The sequence below is a fragment of the Calypte anna genome, chromosome 8 (genome assembly GCF_003957555.1).
Source record: "Calypte anna isolate BGI_N300 chromosome 8, bCalAnn1_v1.p, whole genome shotgun sequence".
In the NCBI taxonomy this organism is placed as follows: Eukaryota; Metazoa; Chordata; class Aves; order Apodiformes; family Trochilidae; genus Calypte; species Calypte anna.
In genome coordinates this window covers 2066356-2087191 of record NC_044254.1, presented here as the reverse complement: position 1 = coordinate 2087191, position 20836 = coordinate 2066356, and the positions used below count along the sequence as shown (strand labels likewise).

The 20836-nt window shown below is 46.8% G+C and overlaps 1 protein-coding gene across 4 annotated transcripts in view; it reads right to left on the bottom strand.

The window, feature by feature from the left end:
- Positions 1-20836, bottom strand: part of PACS2 (phosphofurin acidic cluster sorting protein 2) — a 64836-nt gene that overhangs the window by 32374 nt on the left and 11626 nt on the right. For all 4 annotated transcript variants that reach the window (XM_030455066.1, XM_030455067.1, XM_030455068.1 and 1 more), the window contains exons 2-4: positions 8052-8139; positions 4880-4969; positions 364-489 (exon numbers count right to left, since the gene is read on the bottom strand). In XM_030455066.1, the coding sequence (XP_030310926.1) occupies positions 364-489; positions 4880-4969; positions 8052-8139 (304 nt within the window). The remainder of the gene's footprint in view (positions 1-363; positions 490-4879; positions 4970-8051; positions 8140-20836) is intronic.

Here is a 20836-nt window from a genome sequence, read left to right as displayed (position 1 = left end):
TTCCCCTTTTATCTTCCCTTCGGGAGGGGGGAGTAACAGAGAGCAATTCTGTCCTCTGCTTTTTGGTCTGCCCAAACTGCTAAACCATGATAAATCCAGACACCCTAACTCTAAACAAAGCTACACAACAACAAAAATTGCTAAGCTAGCCTCGTGAAAGCTTTAGCTCCCAAGAGTATCCAGTGTTATTACTCAGGAATAAAACCTATTTTAAACATTGCCCCGTGAATACTGATCACAGTGATTAAGACAGCTCTATGAAAACCTGACAAGTACTTAATGAGGAAAGTGACAATGCTGGGTTTAGACAGAAGGGGAAAATGTCCAGCTATGTAACTGGAGATGATGTTAAATGCTGCTCACCTCAGCCATGTTGATTGACCCCACTGCCAGAGTCTTGTAGCCTAAAATGGTTCGGTTCTTGTAGCGCTTCCGCCGTTGCAGCATGATCTGAAGTTTGTTGCCTTCTCTCTTCAAGAAGTGAGGGTACTGTGGTTGGAAAGAGAGTGAAAAAGTTTATTATGTGCTTCACAAGTCAACTTCAAATTCCTAGGGGTTAACCCAAAGGTTTATGGCAGTACCTACAGCAGTACCTAACTCGCACAGACTGAACCATCCTTCCTCACCCCAAAGAAGCCTCCACCTCCGCCCAAACAGCTCAGCTCTGGGGTTTCCCTGCTGCCAGGCTGTGTTGGAAAGATTCAAATCCTTCCAAAGCATGTTCCACACAAGAAAACATATTTGTCTACTCTTCACCCAAAAAACCCTCCAAGGAGAGACTGTGAAGGCAAGCAGAGGCTGCTAGAGGAAGAGTGGGGCTCACCATGCTCTCTCTGCTCACCTGCACAGGGAATTATTGCAGTCAGGCTCTGCTTTCTGCCACTGACAGTCCCCCAGGGCCCCGCTCACTGCCTCTGGGATGAAAAAGATTTTACCTTCAAGAAAAGATGCAGCAACTGCCTGACCAGATAGCTGAGCCTCATCTTGAGATCAGAGCTGAATGGGACACATGCTCTAAATATACCAAATATACAGGACTAAGTAAGCTGCAGGTAGGAGCACTTAACTTCAGGGATATCAAACAGGACATTCCCAAGGGAAGGATGCTTCTCACAAGCAAGACCTACATCACTTTTATTTTTTTTTTTCCCCTTGGGACACTGTGAATATAACTTCCTGCCTATCAAAATGTTCAACAAAAACAAATGCTGAGTGTGACCAGAAACCATGAGATATTAATTTGCAGTCCAGAGCAAGCCTGACTGCTACACAAGAGAGCTGGGAGCAGTGACCACAGAAGCCAGCAGAATACTAATTAAGGGATTGCTCTGCAGGGGTGAGAGCTCCTGAGCACAAGCAGCAGCCCTGCAGAAGAGAGGAACAGCAGCTCATCTGATTGAGAACCTCAGAACACACCTGCACCCAGATGCAGATGGAGCCTGTGACTTCACAGACACACATCTGTCCCTAAACAAGTATGGAAGAAAGTTACTGGAGAAGGAAGGGACAAAAAGGGCTCAAAAAACTGGAGGCAACTTCTGTATTCACATCTACCACCCCTCTGCCATGATGCTCTTCCACATTGGGAAGCAGAGGAGAGGAACTCCTTGCTCTCAGCACTTGGGCCATCCCAGGGCTACATATTAAACTCAAAGTCCTTGGTCCCACACCAGTTTGATTTCAATGTATACAAGTTTTGAGGAATTAAACTGGACAGCTCAAGTTTTCTCTTTTCCTCAGGTATGCTGCCTGGCCACCTCTGATAAACATACATAGAGATGATAGAAGAAAGGTACAGAGAAACTCAGACATTCAGCTCCTCAGTTAAAAGCAAGGGCTTCTAATTACAGCTCAGGCCTTTGCACAGCACAGACAAGCTATTTTTAAACACCAGCCATGGCTTAGCAACTCTACAGAACAGTTTCGACCAAAACTACTCAGTAATTGTCAGCCCAAGACAGAGATGGGAGAGGAAGAGAGTTTGGCTCAAAATAGCTGAAAATAAGGCTTTGACAGGAAGCACCAAGCACTCCAAGACACCTGCAAGGGGTGGAAAGAGGGGGGCATCACACATTAGAACAGCAAGAGTCAGGGCAAGACATTAATTCTTTCTGAAGTCCCAGTGGTGAAGTTCTTTCCATCCCCCAGAGTTGATTAAACAGAGGAATTAAGTGCTCTGGAGAGCTGAAATGTTGTGCTTAGAATACCTGGGGAACTTGATCCTGTGAAACCCATGGAGGGTGAGGAGAAGCAGCTTTTCCAGCAGTAAGGGTGATGGTTTCTCACCTGCCAGAAAAGCTGTCACTGGTCCAGCCCCAGCCAGCAAGCTAAAACATCAGACACACCAGTACTTCCAGTCCTACCCCAGCTCTGTAATAGAACAACAGGAAATTTCTCCTTTCTGCTCGAGCAGAAACCTTTCTAGCTTGGCTTTGGCAAGGAAACACTGTGCAAAGGACAAGAATTTCACCCAGGAGAAGCAGCTGAGAAGGCAGTGACTGCTACTATGTGAGGGGCTGCAAATCCAGAGAGCTGGGACAAAGCAGGGCATTCTGAGGAGCTGACAGTGAATCTGGAGATGCTGCCTGCTGCAAGATGCTGAGACTCCTATGCTTTGCCACTTTGCTGTCCATCACCACTCTCAAAGATATTCCAGGCACTGAATTGAGACTGTACCTGGCTTAAGCTGCAGTTTTAAACTATGAGTATCTCCTAATCATTGCACAATTAAGAAAGGTGTCATAAAAATTCTGCTGTGCCATTTCAGGAAGGCTCCCCAGGCCTTACTGCATCCAAGACCACCAATCCTTGCAGCTGGAGACCATCTCTGCTTTGAGATTGCTCACTTCTTCTGAAGGCTCAGTGTCACAGCCATCCCTTTCCCCTATTCTGACCCAATTCCCAAGGGAAAACTGACTTTAAGGGAAACTGACTTCATGACAATGCTCCCTGTCCTGCTGCAGCATTGCTCCGAGTCCCAGAAAAAGAAAAATTCCAAGAGGATCTGCAGAAATACTTGCTCCTTGCTGACACAGGACTGGCAGAGGGAGACCTGGCTCATCTTACAGCTCTGCTCCCAACCATGGAAAAGCTGCAGCCCCAGGAGCCAAGCATTCCTGGCACACAGCTTTGGTATTCCTGCTCTCAGAGGAGAGGATGCAATGCTGCAGTTATCCCAGGACAGAACCAGAAGCATCATCAACCAGCTGTGTATCTGCCTGGGCAGCCAGAGGGTTATCAGCCATCTGCAAGGAAATCTCATCTGCTTTGAGTCTGCAGAGGTAACGCCCAGTCTTGTCTCCCATTGTCACTTGAGCCTCTCTCTCTACTAGATTGAACTCTTCAAGGTCTAACCAAGAGTCCCCAAACACAGATATTAATGCTTCTGAGTGCCTCTCTGGCTCTGCTCCCTGCATGCAAGACACCTGGGGACAGAAAAATATAAAAGAAGGCTTGTAAGTTGAGATAAAGACAGGGAGAAATCACTCCCCAATTACCATCATGGGCAAAACATACTTGACTTGGGGAAATTTGTTGCATTTACTACCAATAAAATCAGAGCAGAAAAGGAGAAACAAAAACTAAACTGTAAAATACCTTCCCCCTACCCTTCCCTTCTTCCTGGGCTTAACTTTACTCCCAAGTTCTCTACCTCCTTGCCCCGCAAGCAGGGCAGGAAAATGAGGAATGGAGGTTTCAGTCAGCTCATCACACGTTGTCTCTGTAGCTCCTTCCTTCTTAGGGGGAGGACTCCTCACGCTCTTCCCCTGCTCCAGCATGATGTCCCTCCCATAGGACACAGTTCTTTACATGACAGTTCTTTACAAAACCCTCCAGTGTGAGTCCTTCCCATTGGCTGCAGTCTGTCACAAAATTCTCCAGCACAGGGTTCAGTCCTTCAGGAACAGACTGCTCCAGAGTGCTTCCCCCACGAGGTCAGAATCCCGCCAGCAAACCTGCTCCAGCGTGGGCTTCCCTCTCCACAGGTCCACAGCCTTCTGCGTGGGTTTTTCTGGGGTCACAGCCTCCTCCAGGCATCCACCTGCTCCAGTGTGGGGTCCTCTGGTATCTTCTCCACTTTTAACCTCCATGGGCTGCCAGGGGACAGTCAGCTTTGCCATGGTCCTCACCACAGGCTGCAGGGAAATCTCTGCTCTGGCACCTCGAGCACCTCCTCCCCCTTCCATCCTCACTGACCTTGGGGGCTGCAGAGCTGCTTCTCTTGCATATTCTCACGTTCTCTCTCTCTCTGGCTGCAGTTGCTGTTGTGCAGCATTTTTTTTTTTCCCCTTTCTTGATTCTGTTACCCCAGAGGTGCTGCCATCATCACTGATGGGCTCAGCCCTGGCCAGCAGTGGGGCCACCCTGGAGCTGGCTGGTATCAGTTCTGTCAAAAATCAGGGAATCTCTGCAACTTCTCACAAAGGCCACCCCTGAAGCCCCTCTCTCCTTCCCACCAGCTACCAAAACCCTGCCAACCATACCAAATGCAGCTGAGAGGCAATTCAGACAGATTTGTGTTGTTGCAGCTCGTGTCTCATCTGTCTGCTGCCCCCAAATAAGTCAGGATTAGAGATCTGCCTTCCATGATGAAGTGTTAGCCCTGAGAACAACTCCAAGGGTTTATATGGCAGCTTTCCTTGTAGATTTCCCCATCCCCAGATCCTGGAAGCACCTGGGCCCTTTTTTGCTCAAATTTCCCATAGCCAACTCCCAAAATCCAAACCAGAAGCAGTCAGGTGTTTCTTCAGAAAAATCTGGGACTGCCTTAAGAACAAACAGCTCTGGCAGCACCAGAAGGATCTCCACCTGTAATTCACCCTGCAAAGCAACAATTCCATCAAGGACACATGTCCTAAAGGCCATTATCCCACCTTACCTGGAGGGAGAAGGTCAGTGCCAGCTCTGTCTCCACGCGTCCACTCGGGGGCAACACAATCTCGTGAGACCGCAGGATGCGCTTGGAGCCCTGGGCAGAAACAAAGTCCAGGGGGTGAATTTCCCCAGAATTTGGCCCTGACAGCCCAACCCCAATCCTAAACCAGGAAACACTGTCAGGGCCTGCCACTGAGAAAATGAACGGATGGGTCTGACCTTGCCCTTCTGTGAAATATTAATGAGACGAAAGGGAGGTATTTGACTGATAAAAGATTTGGGAATATTTACTGTCTCTAGCTGCAACACAAAGCAGCTTTTGTTCTGCCAAAGTCCAGCATTCAAAAGCTGTGAGTCAACCCCCACCCTTCAATCTCAAGTCTCATATTTTTTACTTCAGCCAATAGGTACAAAGCTCATCATCTCCTGGGCTGGGAGGCCACAGCATCATGCTTCAATCTCTGCCTTTAGCCATGATGGACTGGCCTTTTCTTTTTGTGCACACACCCCTCCCTGGGGAAAGTGGGGGTTTTAACCTGTGTAAACCACTGGAAAAAAAAACCAAAATATCCACAAACCATCACAGTAGAGTCTGGAGCCCTGATAGTATTACAGAGCACTCCATATCAACAACGTGTTTGGGCTGCTACACACTTAGAAAGTTCCTGGGCTACTTTTCGTGTAAGCACTTGATTTTGGGGAATGTTTCAGGGAGAGCTATCAGGAAAGCCTGACAGAATGCTGCCTAGCAAAGCCTTCTGCCCTTTTCAAACACAGCAGCAAGTTTCAGAGGTCCCTGGCTCAATGTTCTGCTGAAGCTGCAGATCTGCCTTTGTCCTGACGGGCTGATCTCCCAGAAGCACAGAACTGCAGCTCTCAAAAAAGCAGCATCTGGGAAACCAGAGACAGCCTGGGGCTGTTTAATACCTCCCAGCTACATCCAAGGCAAAATCTGGTCTGTCTACATCAGCTCCAAACAGCAGCCTGAGGTGAGAGAGACGAAGAGCTTGGTTTACATCCCTTCCTCCCCAAAAGCAGGAGGCAGCCAGCAGAGCAGGGGGAGAAACCTCAGGGCTCCCCCAGGAAAAGCTGCACGTATGCAAGTAAAGTACAGCTTGCCACTGGCAGCAGCAACATCTGTTCCATTGGTGCAAAGCTCCTAATAGCAAGTCTGACTTTACTTGTTATGCAACTCAAAAATCTAATGAAAGCCCAAAATAGCTGCTTTCAACAGATAGCAGCTGATAAATAGAGCCAAAGGCTCAGGAAATACAGTTGACAACCCTTTGAGCATCACTGTTCAGGAGGCTGCAAGGAGACACAGGTAAGATGCTCTCATTAGGTCTGAATTCAGTTCATCCCCTCTGGAAGGGCTCCACTGCCTGACAACTCTCTCACACAATTCCCCACACAAAGGAAATCAGTCATTTGACAGGGATCATGTATTTGATGATCCAGTACCACCAGCCTAAAAAAAACCCCATCCCTGTCAGAAACCTGAGAGCTGGCAAATTAAATGCATCTGAAAGAGCCTGGCAGCAGCACCATAACCTGTAAGCTATAAAAGGACTTTTAGTAAGAGGGCTTCAAATCTGCCTGTGGCTGAGACACCTGCAGTGCCCCAGACCCAGAATTAAGCAGAACATCAAAGAAATAAGGGTGCTGATCCAGCAGGAGGGACATGGAAGGTGAGGCACCCTCTGCAACAGCAACCATTCCAGCCACTGTCACCTCTGGGTCAACTGGAGGGACAGATGAAAGGCAAAAGAAGGATGTTCCAGGGATGGGAGCTCCATCCTGGTAGAGAAATGACAGCAGAAGTGCATGGGTTCAGTATCTAACTTGCTGCACCAAGGCAGATCTCAAGTATACAAAATAGACAAGTCCTGCATGTTAAGACTCCCTCTGGACTTGCAGGCACTTTTTCCAGCATTTTCACCCCAAAAAAAGTTTAAGCAGTCAGCAGTAACCCAGACAGGAGAAGGTTTTGCTCTAGTAAAAGCTACTAAATTCTCCAACCCATGTTCTACACACAGATCACTCACAGATCACCATGATAAATCCACCACCATTTAGGAGAACAAACACATGGAAAGGTTTTGATCCTGATAAACAATGCTGACAGCCTGGGAACCCACAACCATGCTTCATCCAAAGATTCCATGAATCCAGGTGTGTGAAACAATTCCCTGCTTCCTGCTCTGTGGGTGCATGAAGCCCCTCCAAAACAGAGGGACACGTTTTTACCTCAGCTGGACTGCTCAGGGATACAGGATGCTGGTCACATCCTCATCTGCATCTTTGTGCACTGTAGAACCTTTGTGATTTCACTTCCCATCCTAGATTCCATGTGTTTTGACACAACCAGCTCTCTGCAGTGGTTTTCCCAGCTCTTCATTTGAAAAGGAGCTGTTTTTTTTCCAGCACAGTCAATGGTATTTTTTTACTTACAGGTCTGCTAGGCTTTTACTCATTAAATACTTCAGCAGTGGCAGTGGTGGCAGCATGGGAGCTGAAGTGATGCTGTGACACATTGTGGAACCAAGTCTCCTTCCATCCTAGCCTGCCTGCAGGCAGTGTGACCTACATGTAGGCACCTAATTGAGTGGCACAAATGTATGCTGTAAAATAGGTTATTTACCTGGGATATAGTTTCCCAAGGGTATTATTTACCCAGGAACAAGCTGTATTTTATGGGAACAAATTAAAATGTACAGGCACCCTACAAACCCACTGACAAGCACCTGCCTATGAAGTGAGCTGCTCATCAATCAGCAGAGGAAGGCCCAGTTTCCAGAATCCCCAAACCAGACCCAAGTAACCTAGATGTACAGCCCTAAAAGTGAGCTGAAGGCTGTGAAATAGAGAACCAGGCTCAGATTTACTAAGAGCTCAGGAAGGTGACAGCATATGATCTGTAAAGAGCATTTTTATACAAGATAAGCCCGTGCTGAGCCCTCAGTGAACAATATTCCTTGCTTACAACAGTGAAATTCAGTAGGAACATGGGAGAAGGATCACAAGAGATTTTGCACACATTCAGGATGTCCTGATGGACTTGACAAGAAGTCCGTGGCTGAAATGGACCCTCAGGTGGAGATGAAGCTCAGTTTTGGCACCTGCCAGCACTTTTAGCCAAGCAACACATTTAATTCTTAGAACTGAGCAGCAATTACCTGCATTTTGACAGCAATGACCCCAGAAATAAGCTCCTTATCCAATTCCTTTAAGACTATCAGTTTCTTTAATGTCAAGCTGCACAACCTGGAAACAGGAAGAGAAGAGAAACAGTTACAATTATGCCAGAAAAAGGAAAAAGCTCTGAACAGCTTTTACACATAGCAATATCCCAGCTGGAGAGAGAACAAGCTCCAGACACAAGCCACATGCTGACAGAGACACAAAACCAGCAGAAATACACGAGGTGTCTGTCCCTGGCTTTCCACACTGAATTTCTCCAACCTTTCACAAACACCAGGAGGTGGACAGGACAGGTCCTGTCCTGTGTGAGCACATCTTGCAGCATGGACTTCCCCAACCACAGCCTGGGAAGTCTTGCTCTGAGTCAGAGGAATAAAATTCCACTAATATAAAAGCACTGGGTCAGTCTTAATTTTCAACTCAGCCTCCAAAGCTTTCCTAGATTGCTGGCTTTGTCAGTTTTAGACTCCTGACTCCCACCTCCTCCTGTCAACCCATGGATTCTTCCCCTCACCCCCAAACAAAAGTGCTAGCAAGTGGCTCAAGCATCCCTAATGGGAAATGAAAAAGAAAAAGAAGACTCAAGCTTGCTGTGTCTACACATCCACAAGGACATCACATTCTTTACCAACACTCTACACTGTTTTGGTTGAAACTGGCTGCACTGCTGCCTTCCAGCATTGGGATGGGATCCAGTTTGGAGCTGAGTTTAAGGCTGGGAGGGAAGAGGACCAGAAACCTGGCACTGTTGCCATTCTCCAGCAGTCCCCACTGGCTGGTGTGATCTGTGGCTGGAAACAGACTCAGGGAAAGATAAAACATGAAGCAAAACCAGCTCAGCTTGAGGAAAGCAGAGGCCAGAGGAAGCTGGCAGATGGGCTCTGGTGCTTAGGCATCATCCCTCATGTTGGCCAGGAGCCAGCATGGGCATTTTTGGCCTCTGCCCTGGGATGTTAGGAAGCCTCAGCAGAGCTCCTTCATCCAGGTAAAGGGTTAGATCAGGGTTGCTCCTGAAGGGGCCAAGTGCAAGCAGGGAAGAGGAGCTGATGCTCTATTTTGGTGCTTGCTCTGGCAGCAGTACCACAAGTGTCTCTAATGCCTGCACTTGGACAGCAAGACTCATCACTGGTGCCAGGAACCTGGGAAGTCACCCCTGCAAGGATGACTTGCACCTCCACCACCACCATGGGAAGCTGGAACATCACTTTGCTGCAATGCCTGAAGGTAGAGGTGACCATTCTGGGTGCAAACCTGCAAGAGGGATGCAAATAAAGCCTCTGGAAGACACTGAAGCAGTGGTAGATATTGAAGCAAATGCTGCCTGCCACATCCAGAACCACCTGTGGCTCTCTGTGCCTGTGTGGGGCCAGAGACAGGGAATCAAAATCTTAAAAGATTCTGGAAAAGACCTCCAAGATCATCAAATCCAACCATCAACCCAACACCACCGTGCCCTCTAAGCCATGTCCCAAAGAGCCACATTTTTTAAACACTTCCAGGGATGGGGACTTCCCAGAGAAGCCTATTCCAGTGGCATCAAAGAGAAGGTTAGAGGTGTAGAGCCTTTGGCACCCAGTGGACCAACCCCAGGTATAAAATCAGCACCCAAGTATAGGTAGTAATGAACCAGCCTCAGCTCTTAGGGTCTTCACTCAAAACCTGCCCTTGCCAGTCCGTGCTATTGCAAAGCTCTGGTTCATGCTCTCAGCCTCCAAAAACCAGAAAAAACAAAATCTCTCCTTTGGAAAGTTTTGCATCAGAAGGCAGCATGAAGAGAGATGCTACAGAAATTAAATGAAAATGGAAAACTAGGTCTGGCTGGGCCCCCATTCCACCATGGCACATCACCAGCAGCTGTGTGCAGGGTCATCCTGACAAACCTAAGGATGCAGGAGGGTGCTGGGAGGCACTGGGTGTTGGAGAAGGGAGAAGAGAAGCAGCATCCCCCAGCCCAGAGCAGAGGCTGACAGCTTTCCTTCCACATGGTGAACAAAACCAGCAGCACAGATGCACTCAGCCACAGCCAGAAGCAGCCCAGGCAGGGGCTGGGGGGGGAAGGAGGCTGTGATGCAATTTGTTTTCTTTGTAATGTTGGAGACAATGGTGCTCAGCTTGCCAAAACCCACAGGACTTGGGCTGGTCAGGTGCTGAGAGCAGAGGTAGGACAACACACTGGCATTGTCTCAGCTGACAGGCAAGGAACAAAGGGCTTTTCTCTCTGGCCCCAGCTTGAGGATGAAAAAAGGTATGGAAAGAAACAATGGTGTTCTCAGCATACACAGCAGAGCACAAGGAGGGCGTTCTGTTCTCCACCAGGCATTCCTTCAATTCATCATTTATGAGCTTTGATCAAGCCCTGTGGAACACTTGCTGCTCGGGGGGAAAAAAAAATTAAAAAAAAATATTAAAAGCCTCCTTTACAGCTATTAGAAAAACAAAAGCAGTTAAGACACGGGATGAATCTGCTTTCTTTAATCCCCCATTGCTGGGCTGCTGGTACTAGAAGGCACTCCACACAAACAACAGTGAAATGTTTCTACGTTGGAGGGGGGGAAATAAAATCAGAGTTTAAACCTCAGCAAATCACTTTTACTCTCAACCTTAGCAAATCACTCTTACCCTCAACACCCTTATTGCCCTGAGCCTTTTAATTTTGCAGCTTACAAATCTGAAGCAACCTTCAGAATACATGGCATGAAGGGGGCCATACTTCACTCAACTAAATCATGAAAAGGAATATTCCATATGTCACTGCATCCAGAGACAGAATGGTGCCCCTGCTGCCAGCACAGGAATCCTGAGCTATTCCCAGCCACAGGTATGGCAAGGATTTGTCTGCCATACCTTTGATAACAGGCAGCACCTCCTTCCATACACTTATTTTTTGCCCATACTTTCCCATACTTCTGTCAGGTCTCAGGAAGGGGATCTGCCTCCTAAAACATTCCTGACACTCAGACTTTATTTGGAAGAGTTGCTTACAGACATATTTGATCTCTGTGAACACAGGGAAAATAACAGAGCACACAGACACAGAAGGGGAACTGAGGAAGCCTCAAGACTGGGATTGAAGAGCTTGAAGTATGTTGAATGTTCTATAAAAAGCCTGGGACTGCAATACAGGAGGTGGAGGCAAATGCTTTCCCCCTGCACGTTTCTTTCAGCATTGTGCAGAGAGTTAAGTGAGCAAAAGCACTAAGTGAAGTTAAATAAGGGCAACAGAAATCTGAGAGCCAAGATTTCTACCCCTTTTCTGAAGGTTCACAGGGGATCTGCCTGCTAGGAGCTGGCATCCCTTGTGCTCGCACACCTTCCTGCCACATGTAGGAGGCCACAAGGTACTTGCCTGACCCCTCTCTCAGGTTAACAAAATCATCAGCCAGCTTAATGTGTTCCACAAGAAAGAAAACTCTCCATCTTTTGACATCACAAGTGCAAGAATGCACTTTTCAAGAGGAAATCTGGACCTGACCCAATTGTTTTGACTCACCCTGCTAATGCAGGTTGTAGGGAACAGCCTCACCTCAAGGTCTTTGCCCAGTTATCTACAAAAAAACACAACATTTTGGTAACTGAGATCCAAACACACCCAGAACAATGAAATAAAGTGTTCTATTCCTTACTCACTGGATGCTTTCCTTCTGCATCCTTCTGGACAGATAGATCAAGAAAATAAACCCCCTCCAAGAAAAAGCTGAATTAAATGTCTGTGTCTCCATGGGGAGCACAGTAATTGCACTGAGACCTTGCTCACACAGAGACAGTCGAACCAACAGGAAGGAAAAATTAAAAATTAAAGACTTTATTTTAATTAAGGCCCACAGCAGTCAAGAATAACAGCTGCATCCACAGCTACAGGGGATTCGCCAAGTGCAAGATGGGAGCTGGGGTAGGAAGACTCTTGCTCACTACACAGATACCCTTTGTCTAGGTTAGAAGCTGTGAAGACATTGTTCCTAGAGAAAACATTCCGTGCCTGGGAGGTCTGTAAACCTCATGCAAGGATGGAATTGGGCTCTTTTGGGTCAATGACTGCGAGAAAGGAATTGGGCTCTTTTTGGTCGATGACCGCAAGGAAGGAATTGAGCTCTTTTTGGTCTGACTGCAAGGGAGGAATTGGGCTCTTTTTGGTCACTGGATAGTTTCACCTCCCCCAGGTTATTTCAGGACTGCAGGACAACAAGCAGCCTCCTAGCTCAATTCTTTCAACTTCAACAACTTGGAGTGTTTTGCTCTGAGCTGGCGTTTTACGCACTCGGTCCCAAAATAAATCCCGAGCCACTTGAAGTAGAAGTGGAGGGAGATACCCGCCTACACACACACTTGCCCAAGCAAACAGAGCCATTCTACACATACCTAGAGGGCTGTCTGTACAGGAGAGGCTGGACTGAGGAGTCCTGCACAGCATTTTTCAAAGACAGCTGCTTAAGGAAGGTAGGAATGTCTGCAGCACACCAACAACCAACTGCACAATGGGTTTCTGACTCCTTTGCACAAGGCCAGGAAGAAAAAAAGACACAGATGGACTTGTTGCTGCCCTGCCATGCTAAAGGCAAGGGTCTGCACTGGCCTAGGAGAATTAGCTCAGAGAGAAAGGAGGGGGAAAGAGATGTCCTTCTAATGTCACTGAAGCATCAGAGCGGGGTCTCAGGGCAAGGGCAGCACTGGTGGAAGCAGCAGGAAGCGCTTCTTCACCTCCCAAAGGTTTAGATCATTCCAAGGGAATTACCTCATATCTCAGTCCCGTTCTCAGGTAAGCTCCAAGGAAAGAAGAAATTAAATGAGGAGACAGAGGTCAAGTACCCCAAGTTACTTGCAAAGAAACAAAACGGTCCTGTATCAGTCTATGCTTCTTTCTCCTTTGTTCACCCTTACCACCAAGCTGAGCCGCCACCTTCAGCCAACTCTTCTGGCTACAGATCCCTTCAAGTAACCTTTGAGAAGCCAGGAAACAATAGCAGAGAAAGTATTTTCATTGTTCTTGTTCTTAAGGATGTAGTGAGACAGGACCAGGTGCCCTGAGTTATTGATGAGTGGGTGTGGGTTCACCTGTGTCTGGCCTCCCTCCTGAGCATGTGCAGGAGCACGGGGCTAATAAGAGAGCAGCTGACACCCATGGAGAGGGCTCTCACTCTTCAGTAAGGATGGAGAAGCCCACAGCTCAAGGAGCCCCAGGAGCAGGCAAGAAGGGGTAGATCCCGAGGCCACAGGAACAGCCCTAGGACATCGTCCAGGAATGGGCTAAATCCCGAGGCCTCAGGATCAGCCCTAGGAGCAAGAAGGGCTCCTCCCGCTTCATAAGGATCTTGAAATCCTCTTCCCAGCACTAAGAGAATTAAGCTCTTAGATTCCTAGAGAATAAGATCTAGAGAGATGCTGTAGCAAGCAGCTACCTTGTTGAGCCAGGTAAGAGGATGGCAGATTATTTTACACAACAGGCTCTACCCAGGACCTCACAAGGACATATGCTCACCCAGACACTATCCTTTTATGGCTGAAAAACTATCCTGCTCATTCAAATATATTACAAATATACTTGTTCCAAACTGAGCAAGCAAAAGAGGTGAGGGGTTTCAAAAGGTTGCAGACCTGCATAATTATTAGAAGACCCTAGAATTCTGCATAGGCACATTTGCTACCTGAGAAGCAGCATGTAGTTAATATGACTAAGGATTAAAAGCTATTGTGGTGGTGGGTTAGGTTTGATCAATGTTTTTAAAGTTTTGAGGCAAAAGGAAGGTGTTTTATTAGCCTGAAAGACTCAGGTCAGAAAACAATGAAGAGCTGATTCATGGTTACAGCTCCTTTGACACACCATCAGGATTGCATTTTCTGTATTTTATGTCTGTACAGGTGACACAAACACACCTGAGAGTTGAGATATTTATTTAGTTGTGGCTAGAGTAACCAGAGGCACCACCACCATTCCCAAATGGAAACAGACCAGGCATATCCAGGTCAATCTGACCAAAGGCCAGTGGTGGCTGTGGGTCTAACAAGCTTGCAGGAGCTCAGAAAGCCTCACAACACTGAAATTCCAGTCTCCCATTTCATCACCCAATGAGAGCAATCAAAGTTAGGGACACCCCCTTTAGGGTGCAGGCTGGTCAAGCCATTTCTGGAGCTTTATTATGGCTTGATTTTTCTGCAAGGCAGCAAAAAAAAGAAGGCACAACCCTCTAGGTTTATGTGAGCCAGCCAAGGTGGAGGGCAGCTCCCCACCATCCAGATCAGTTTAACAGCATATACACAAATGAGCAATGCCACAAACTAAAAGGACCATAAAAGCTAAAGGTTTCCTGCTCTGTCCACAGCTTGCCACAAAGCATGCAGCAAGCAGCACATCTCTCCCTTCACTTGTGCCAGCATCCTCCTCCCAAACTCCCAGCACTGCAGCCAGCTGGGAGAACAAAGAGCACCCAAGCTTCCAGCACACACCAGAGGAAACCCTCCCAGCTAGCTCTGTTACAGTCCCTGAGACTAAAAGGTTAAAGATGAAGCCTCAAGGAACAAGTTTTCTCCAGCCTGTGCCTTGCCTGGATTACATCCCCTCTCCCCACCACACCCAGCACAGCATTCCCAAAGGCAGGAGCAGCATCATGCTGGGAGCTGCAACCTCTGGCAGCCTGCTTGTTCCTCCCTCCAGGGCAGTCTGATGGCAAATCCTCCTTCAGTACTGTGTGACAAACTCTGTTCTCCAACCAACCACTTCCCCAGCAGCTCCCTTGTCCCATCTCCAGCCTCGTATGCCCTTGGCAGGGAGGATCCAGAGTCATCTTTTCAGAGGAAAGTCCTGCACAGGCATGGTTTAGTGGTTAGGATTTTCTTTTTGATAGGAGGAAGCAGATGTGGCCCTTGACTAATTTCAAACCTCTAGGTGCTGTTCTGCCTTTTGTTCTGGCTGCTGAACAGCCAAGAGCAGGAGGTTGCTGCCCCATCACCCAGTACCATGCCCTCTGCACCCTCCTGTCAGCCACATGGTGCCCCAGGGAGACACCCTAAGGAAAATCACTACATTCAGGATTCAGCCTGAAACATCCTGATCCATCCCTTTATCTCCACATCATCCATCAAAGGCCTCACCAAGAGGAAAAAAAAAAAAAAAAAAGCCAACATGAGCCTCATGTTCAGCCCCATGTTACAAGAGCCTGGAGCAAAGAGCTCGGTTCTGCTTGGGTTACCTGTCACTGTGATCTCTTCATCCTAAGAAACCAGGACTAGGAAGCCTTCAGCCAAGAAAGCAGGCGAGGAGAAACCAGATGGCTTCTCGGTGTCCCCAAGTCAGAGCTTGCTCTTGAGGAATGAGCAATTTGCCATCTCTCTGTCTTATTTCACTTCAAATAGCTTTCAGGACACCTCCTGATGAGCTGACCAGCCTGTCACTCCAGAGACCACACTGGCTCACACTATGGCTTGCATCAAATTACTTCTCACTCAACCATCCCCAAATGCTTCCCAGTTCATCAGAAAGTCACACACGTGGCCCTCCCAGTCAAAGCCAAGATCCTGATGTCATCTAAGTCTTGAGACTCAGTGCTTCTCTGAAAAGCAACCACCTTATTCCACTCTGAATAATCAGACTTTCTGAAAACTGTTATGGTTTTTAAAAAGGAGTTTTGGGGGTGAGGTTTTCTGCTTGTTTTTTAATACCTGCTTCTCCCTTGCTGACCAATCTGTCATTCTGTAACCTTGCTTCAAACCAGTTCCACTCAGTGCCAGGGTGAACAGGGTCTTGGTTGTGAAGTTTGCAATGTGACCCATAAAAACCAAGATGGGAGAACCACAGAGGTGGGATTTAGAGCCCCAGTGGCTGTTTGCTTTTTCCCTGATCACTCACAATGTCCTGCAAGGGTAAAAGCAGAGCAGCCACTGAACAACATTTGTGAACTTTGATGGTCTGGTCAGTACAGCAATTAAAAATGCAAAGCATCTTGCTGGCAGGCTGGCTTTCAGAGTAAAACCCATCACAGATCCCATTGCAGCATGGCTGGCAAAGCCTCCCTCCCATTCTGGCTTTCTTCCAGATGGGAACATAGAGCCAATCATCCCAATAGCCCCCAGATCCAATGGTCTATGCTGTTCCTTTGCTTGCCTCATGCTTAACACTGACTCCCTCCACCCCTGACTCCAAGGATGATCAGGGTAGTAAGTAAAAAAAAACCTTAATTCATCATTCAAGTCAGAAATATCATTTTTTTGCATGATTCTCACCATGCTTCAATGGCCTAAATACAGCACTCACAGCCTCAACTACAGGGGAGGAGCCACGAAGCTGCTGGACCAAAAAATTGGTTGTAACTCCAATGTATTCAACATCAGGTCAGAAGGGAGGTTAGAACCAGCAGCTCCACAGAGAGCAATTTCTGCAGCTGTACCAAACACCCTGCACAGCACCCAGAGCACTGGGTGCCAGCACCCATCTGCTCTGAGCCCCCAGCACTGGCTCTTTGGGCACAGGAGCTTCAAAGAGACAACTGCAAAGCTGACAACCCATTTATTGGCCACAGCTCAAAGGATGTTTCCAAATGAAATGCATTAAAATGATTATAAAAGGAAGGTTCCCCTTCCCCAAAAGCACTTTTTTTTTTAGATCTGAATGGTGCCTGTTTTTACAAGGCAACAATGCACAGCTGACAAAGCAGCTTCTATAAGTGCTAAATATAATTCACAAAGAATTCCAGATCCTCCCACTAAAGCTGGGGAACTCTATTCAGCATTAAACACATTTGGTTAGCATCCCTCCAAACTGGAGCAAAACATGGAGGGGAAAGCAGCTGAAATGTACAATCCCTTTCAGATTTGCCCTCCCCAAAAGGAAGGGAGAAACTGAGAGGAGTTTTGTAGCATGAACAGAGGGTTAAAAAAAATGTCTGAAAATGCAAAATAGTTCAGCAGAAAAGAAATGCCTCTTGATACCTTTGGTTGAAGCTGCATTGTGTTCCAGCACCTATCCCTGGCATTTTTTTCCATCAACTATTCTGCAGCATCTGCTCGTTTGCAGACTGCCTGCTGGAGTGCTCAGGAGAGCACAGATCAGCTGAAAGGGAAATCATAAAAGAGGAGGAATAAAGGATTTGGCAATGTTTTCAAAGCCAAGCAGCCGTATTACCTGGACTGATGGAAGAATGAAACAGAACTTCAGCAGTAACCAAAAGTGATATTTGAACTCCTAAACCCAGCAAAAATGGACTGAAGAAGCTTACAGAGCCTGCAGCTCTCCAACAAAAGCCTTGAAAACCACAGAACCCACCAAAACAGCACTGATGAACATTAAATGAGATCTCTTGTAGTCTTAAAGCTGACCCAGGGAGGTTAATTTACAACACCAGATTATTTGGCATTGATAAAAACTGCAAACATCTCCCCTATCCCAACTGTGAGGAGATCCCTGGATGGGAAGGAACCCACATCACCTCTCCTCCCATCCTGAGGGATGACCAGGAGGAGATGCATTTCCAGGCCTTGAAATGGGGTTGCAAATAAGCTCAGGTTTTCAGAGCACTTCTGAGCCCCTCTCAATGAGAGCAGCTTCCTTTAGGGAAACTCCCAGGCTCCAGGTGATCTCAAAATGTCTCTCAACAGCACTTAAAAAATGTCTTTACTCCCCTGTAATCTTTCTCCTCACATCTAAATATACCCTGTATGCTCTACTTAGAAGAGCTGCTACTGAAAAAGAAGGCATTGGTTTGGAAATAGCTCAGCACAACATTCCCTAATTGTTTTCTTCTCTGTGAAAGCCTCTTGTGACTGAGATTTCACAGCATTTCCCATAGAGAGTGGAAAAAAACCTGTTAAGTCAGACTTTGCTCACCCTCTTTTCTGAATGCTTACATCACCTTTATCAGGGAAAAAAGGAGTCACATTTTTACTAAGGGAATGCAGAAGAATCACCAGTGCCAAATGCTTGCAGTGGCAGGAGATTTGCTCCAGAGAAACAACTGCATTTGCTTAATATTCTAAACCTCAGCTGCAGCTTGGAAGTTGAGCTGCCAAGCAGAGATTCACTATTATTTAGACATTACATTTCCTCAGCATCATTGCTGGTGGTGTTTCATTCCTGAAAGCAATAAAGCAGCAGCAAAGCAAAGCAAATGGCTGAACCTGTTGGATTAATTTGTCAAGAGACTCTACTAAAAAATAAGAGTGACTTGTGTAAAAAAACCAGGAAGCTATGATAGACACAAGCTCTGAGATGCAGATCCTCACTGCTCAGAGCTTGTTCCAGACCCCCGTTAGATTTTTAATGCTGAATAGCACCAATAAAAGTGATTTATAATCATCAGAAACCATTCAGCTCCTACAACCTTTCATCAGGACTGTGAGTTCCCACCTAACCCACATTTATCAAGATAAAACTGTAGATACTCTATAGAATAAGCAGAGAGAGGTATATGAGGCATGAAGAAGCAGAAGGTGGAGATGAGGGAGCTCTCTCTCCCTCAGCAGGATCTTAAGGTTCAGTGCTGGGAGGGATTACAAAGGAGCCTGGGCAGCATTCAGACAGAATTACTGCATTTCTGAACAGCACCACACCATGAGACCACACCTGGAGACCAAACCCTACAGCTAGACCAGGCTCAGCTCCCTGAAAACCTTCTCTTCATACATTTCCCTGATGCAATCAGCTAACACCAATATAACAGTGATGCTAGGAGCAAAGAATAGGTATCAGCATCATCTTGTAGCCAGTCCTTCTCTTTATGGATGAGGCAAGCACTGAGTGGTCCAGGCCTTCTCAGAGAGGGAATAAAATCAAAGTCAAGTGTTTTCAGCAAAATCCTCTTTGTTCACTTGGCTACTGGAACTGCAAACCTGTTCAGAAAGATGCCTCAACCAATGAAGTATCATTTGAAAATTCATTTTCTGCAGCTGTGCATATTTCATTTCAGTCACACAACTGGGAATTCTACCTCACCACGTCCTTGTAGAAAAGAGGTGGGCTGCCAGGGGGATAGGAAGGCAGAGAGAAAAAAAAAAGGAATTTCTACCAAACAAAAGAGTTTCAAGAAACTGCTACAACTTTGCTGGAAGCTATTCCCAGCCCACTCAACATTTTTGATTGTATACAGACATACCAGAATCCCAACAAGGCACATTTTTCCCAGCTAAAATATGAACCATCAGCAAATCTGACCACCACCAAAGAGAACTGCAGCAACCTAATGGGAGCAAACAAAAGCAGAGTGAAATCATTTTGTGGTGGTCCTAAACCAAGAGTAACTCTGAGCAGAGCTCAGCATGGGGGTAGCTGAGCACCTCACACCAGCACATCTCCAGTACCCAGTGTTTGGCACACTGGTAGCAGGATTCCCACTCAGTTGCTTGCTTTTCCACCAGGAAAATTTACACAGCACTTTAAACTTTACACAAGAGAGAAAGCACTATTTCCCCCCCCCATCTCTCTCAAAACCCTGTGAAGAATTGTATGACTTTACCCATCCCCACCAGACAGTTTCACAGCTCCAAATCACAGCAGTGCCTCTGGCAATGCTGCAAGAAGCCAGGGCAGAAGGAAATCCCACAAGAACACAGGACAAGAACATGGCAAGAATGTTGGGCTAAACCCACTCAAAACTCAACTCTGGAACTTGAGTACCTGGCTGCCACAGGTTTATTTCCATCCTCTTGAATGCTGTACACAGGGAGAATCACCAGGCATTGGGCTCCTCAGACCTGCAAAGCAAACCTAAGCATCCAAACCCAGAGAAGGAAGATGCCTCTTCAAAACACAGCAGCACCTTCAGCATCATGAAGAGCTGAGCACTTGGCACTCAACACATGCATGGCAAGGGACCAGCATCACAACACTGGCCTTGAACACAGGTGCAGCAGGAACATAAACAGAGCTGCTCAGCACTGCCTGGAAATTTAGGTTATGATCCTGGAACAAGGAAACAATTGAATGAACAGAAAAAGTTTATTATAATTTTTTTTTTCAAGGACATCCAGCAGGACCTGCCATTTACAAGTCAGAAAAACAGAAGCATGCTGACTGAAGGCTGAACTGAGAAAATCCACCTCTGGGATCTCTTCTGGAGAAAGCTTTGTGTGGTTGCTTGAACTAAGCACTGGTCAGGCTTCTGATCCTCAAGCACATCCATGTGGGCCAAGGTTTTGTCTCAGTGAGCAGCTTTACACCTGAGCTGCTAAATACCACGTGTTAAGAGGAAAAAAATCCTGAGATCTGCTTTAGTATCTGCCAGCAAGCTGTCTCAGAACCTCGCTTTGACTGAGCATGAGCAGGCAAAGCTTATCCAAGCACCTGGAAGCACTCAAAGTCTACCTGCAAAGCAAGGACAAAGACTACATTAGGGTCTTTGACTCTATGAAGCAGAATCCTGGCAGAAAGAAGACAGAGGAATCAAAGAGAAATGGGAGCACCTTCAGTTCTGGCACATGCTCAGGCTCAGCATGGGGAAAGAAGCAGAAGAACAAGAAAAAAAAAGGGGAATTCAGCCTCTACCAAGCCACTTGCAACATGAAATATATATGATCCAGTTCTTGCAGTTCTCAGCTTTCCTTGCAAATCCTTCGTTTTAAGGCAGTGGGTGCAATTTGATCAGGAAAGCAGCATATCAGCTTTCGACCACTGAGAAAGCACGCAGGTAGATTTTCCTGGAAGGGGACATATTTTCAACCATCCTTTGGACATGGAAAAACCACTGGTTTGAGAGGAAAAGGCCCCAGAGGAAATGCTGCTGCCTCTAAGAAACTCAAGAGCAGCCCCTGCAAACTGCTGTAAATCAGCAGATGGATGGAA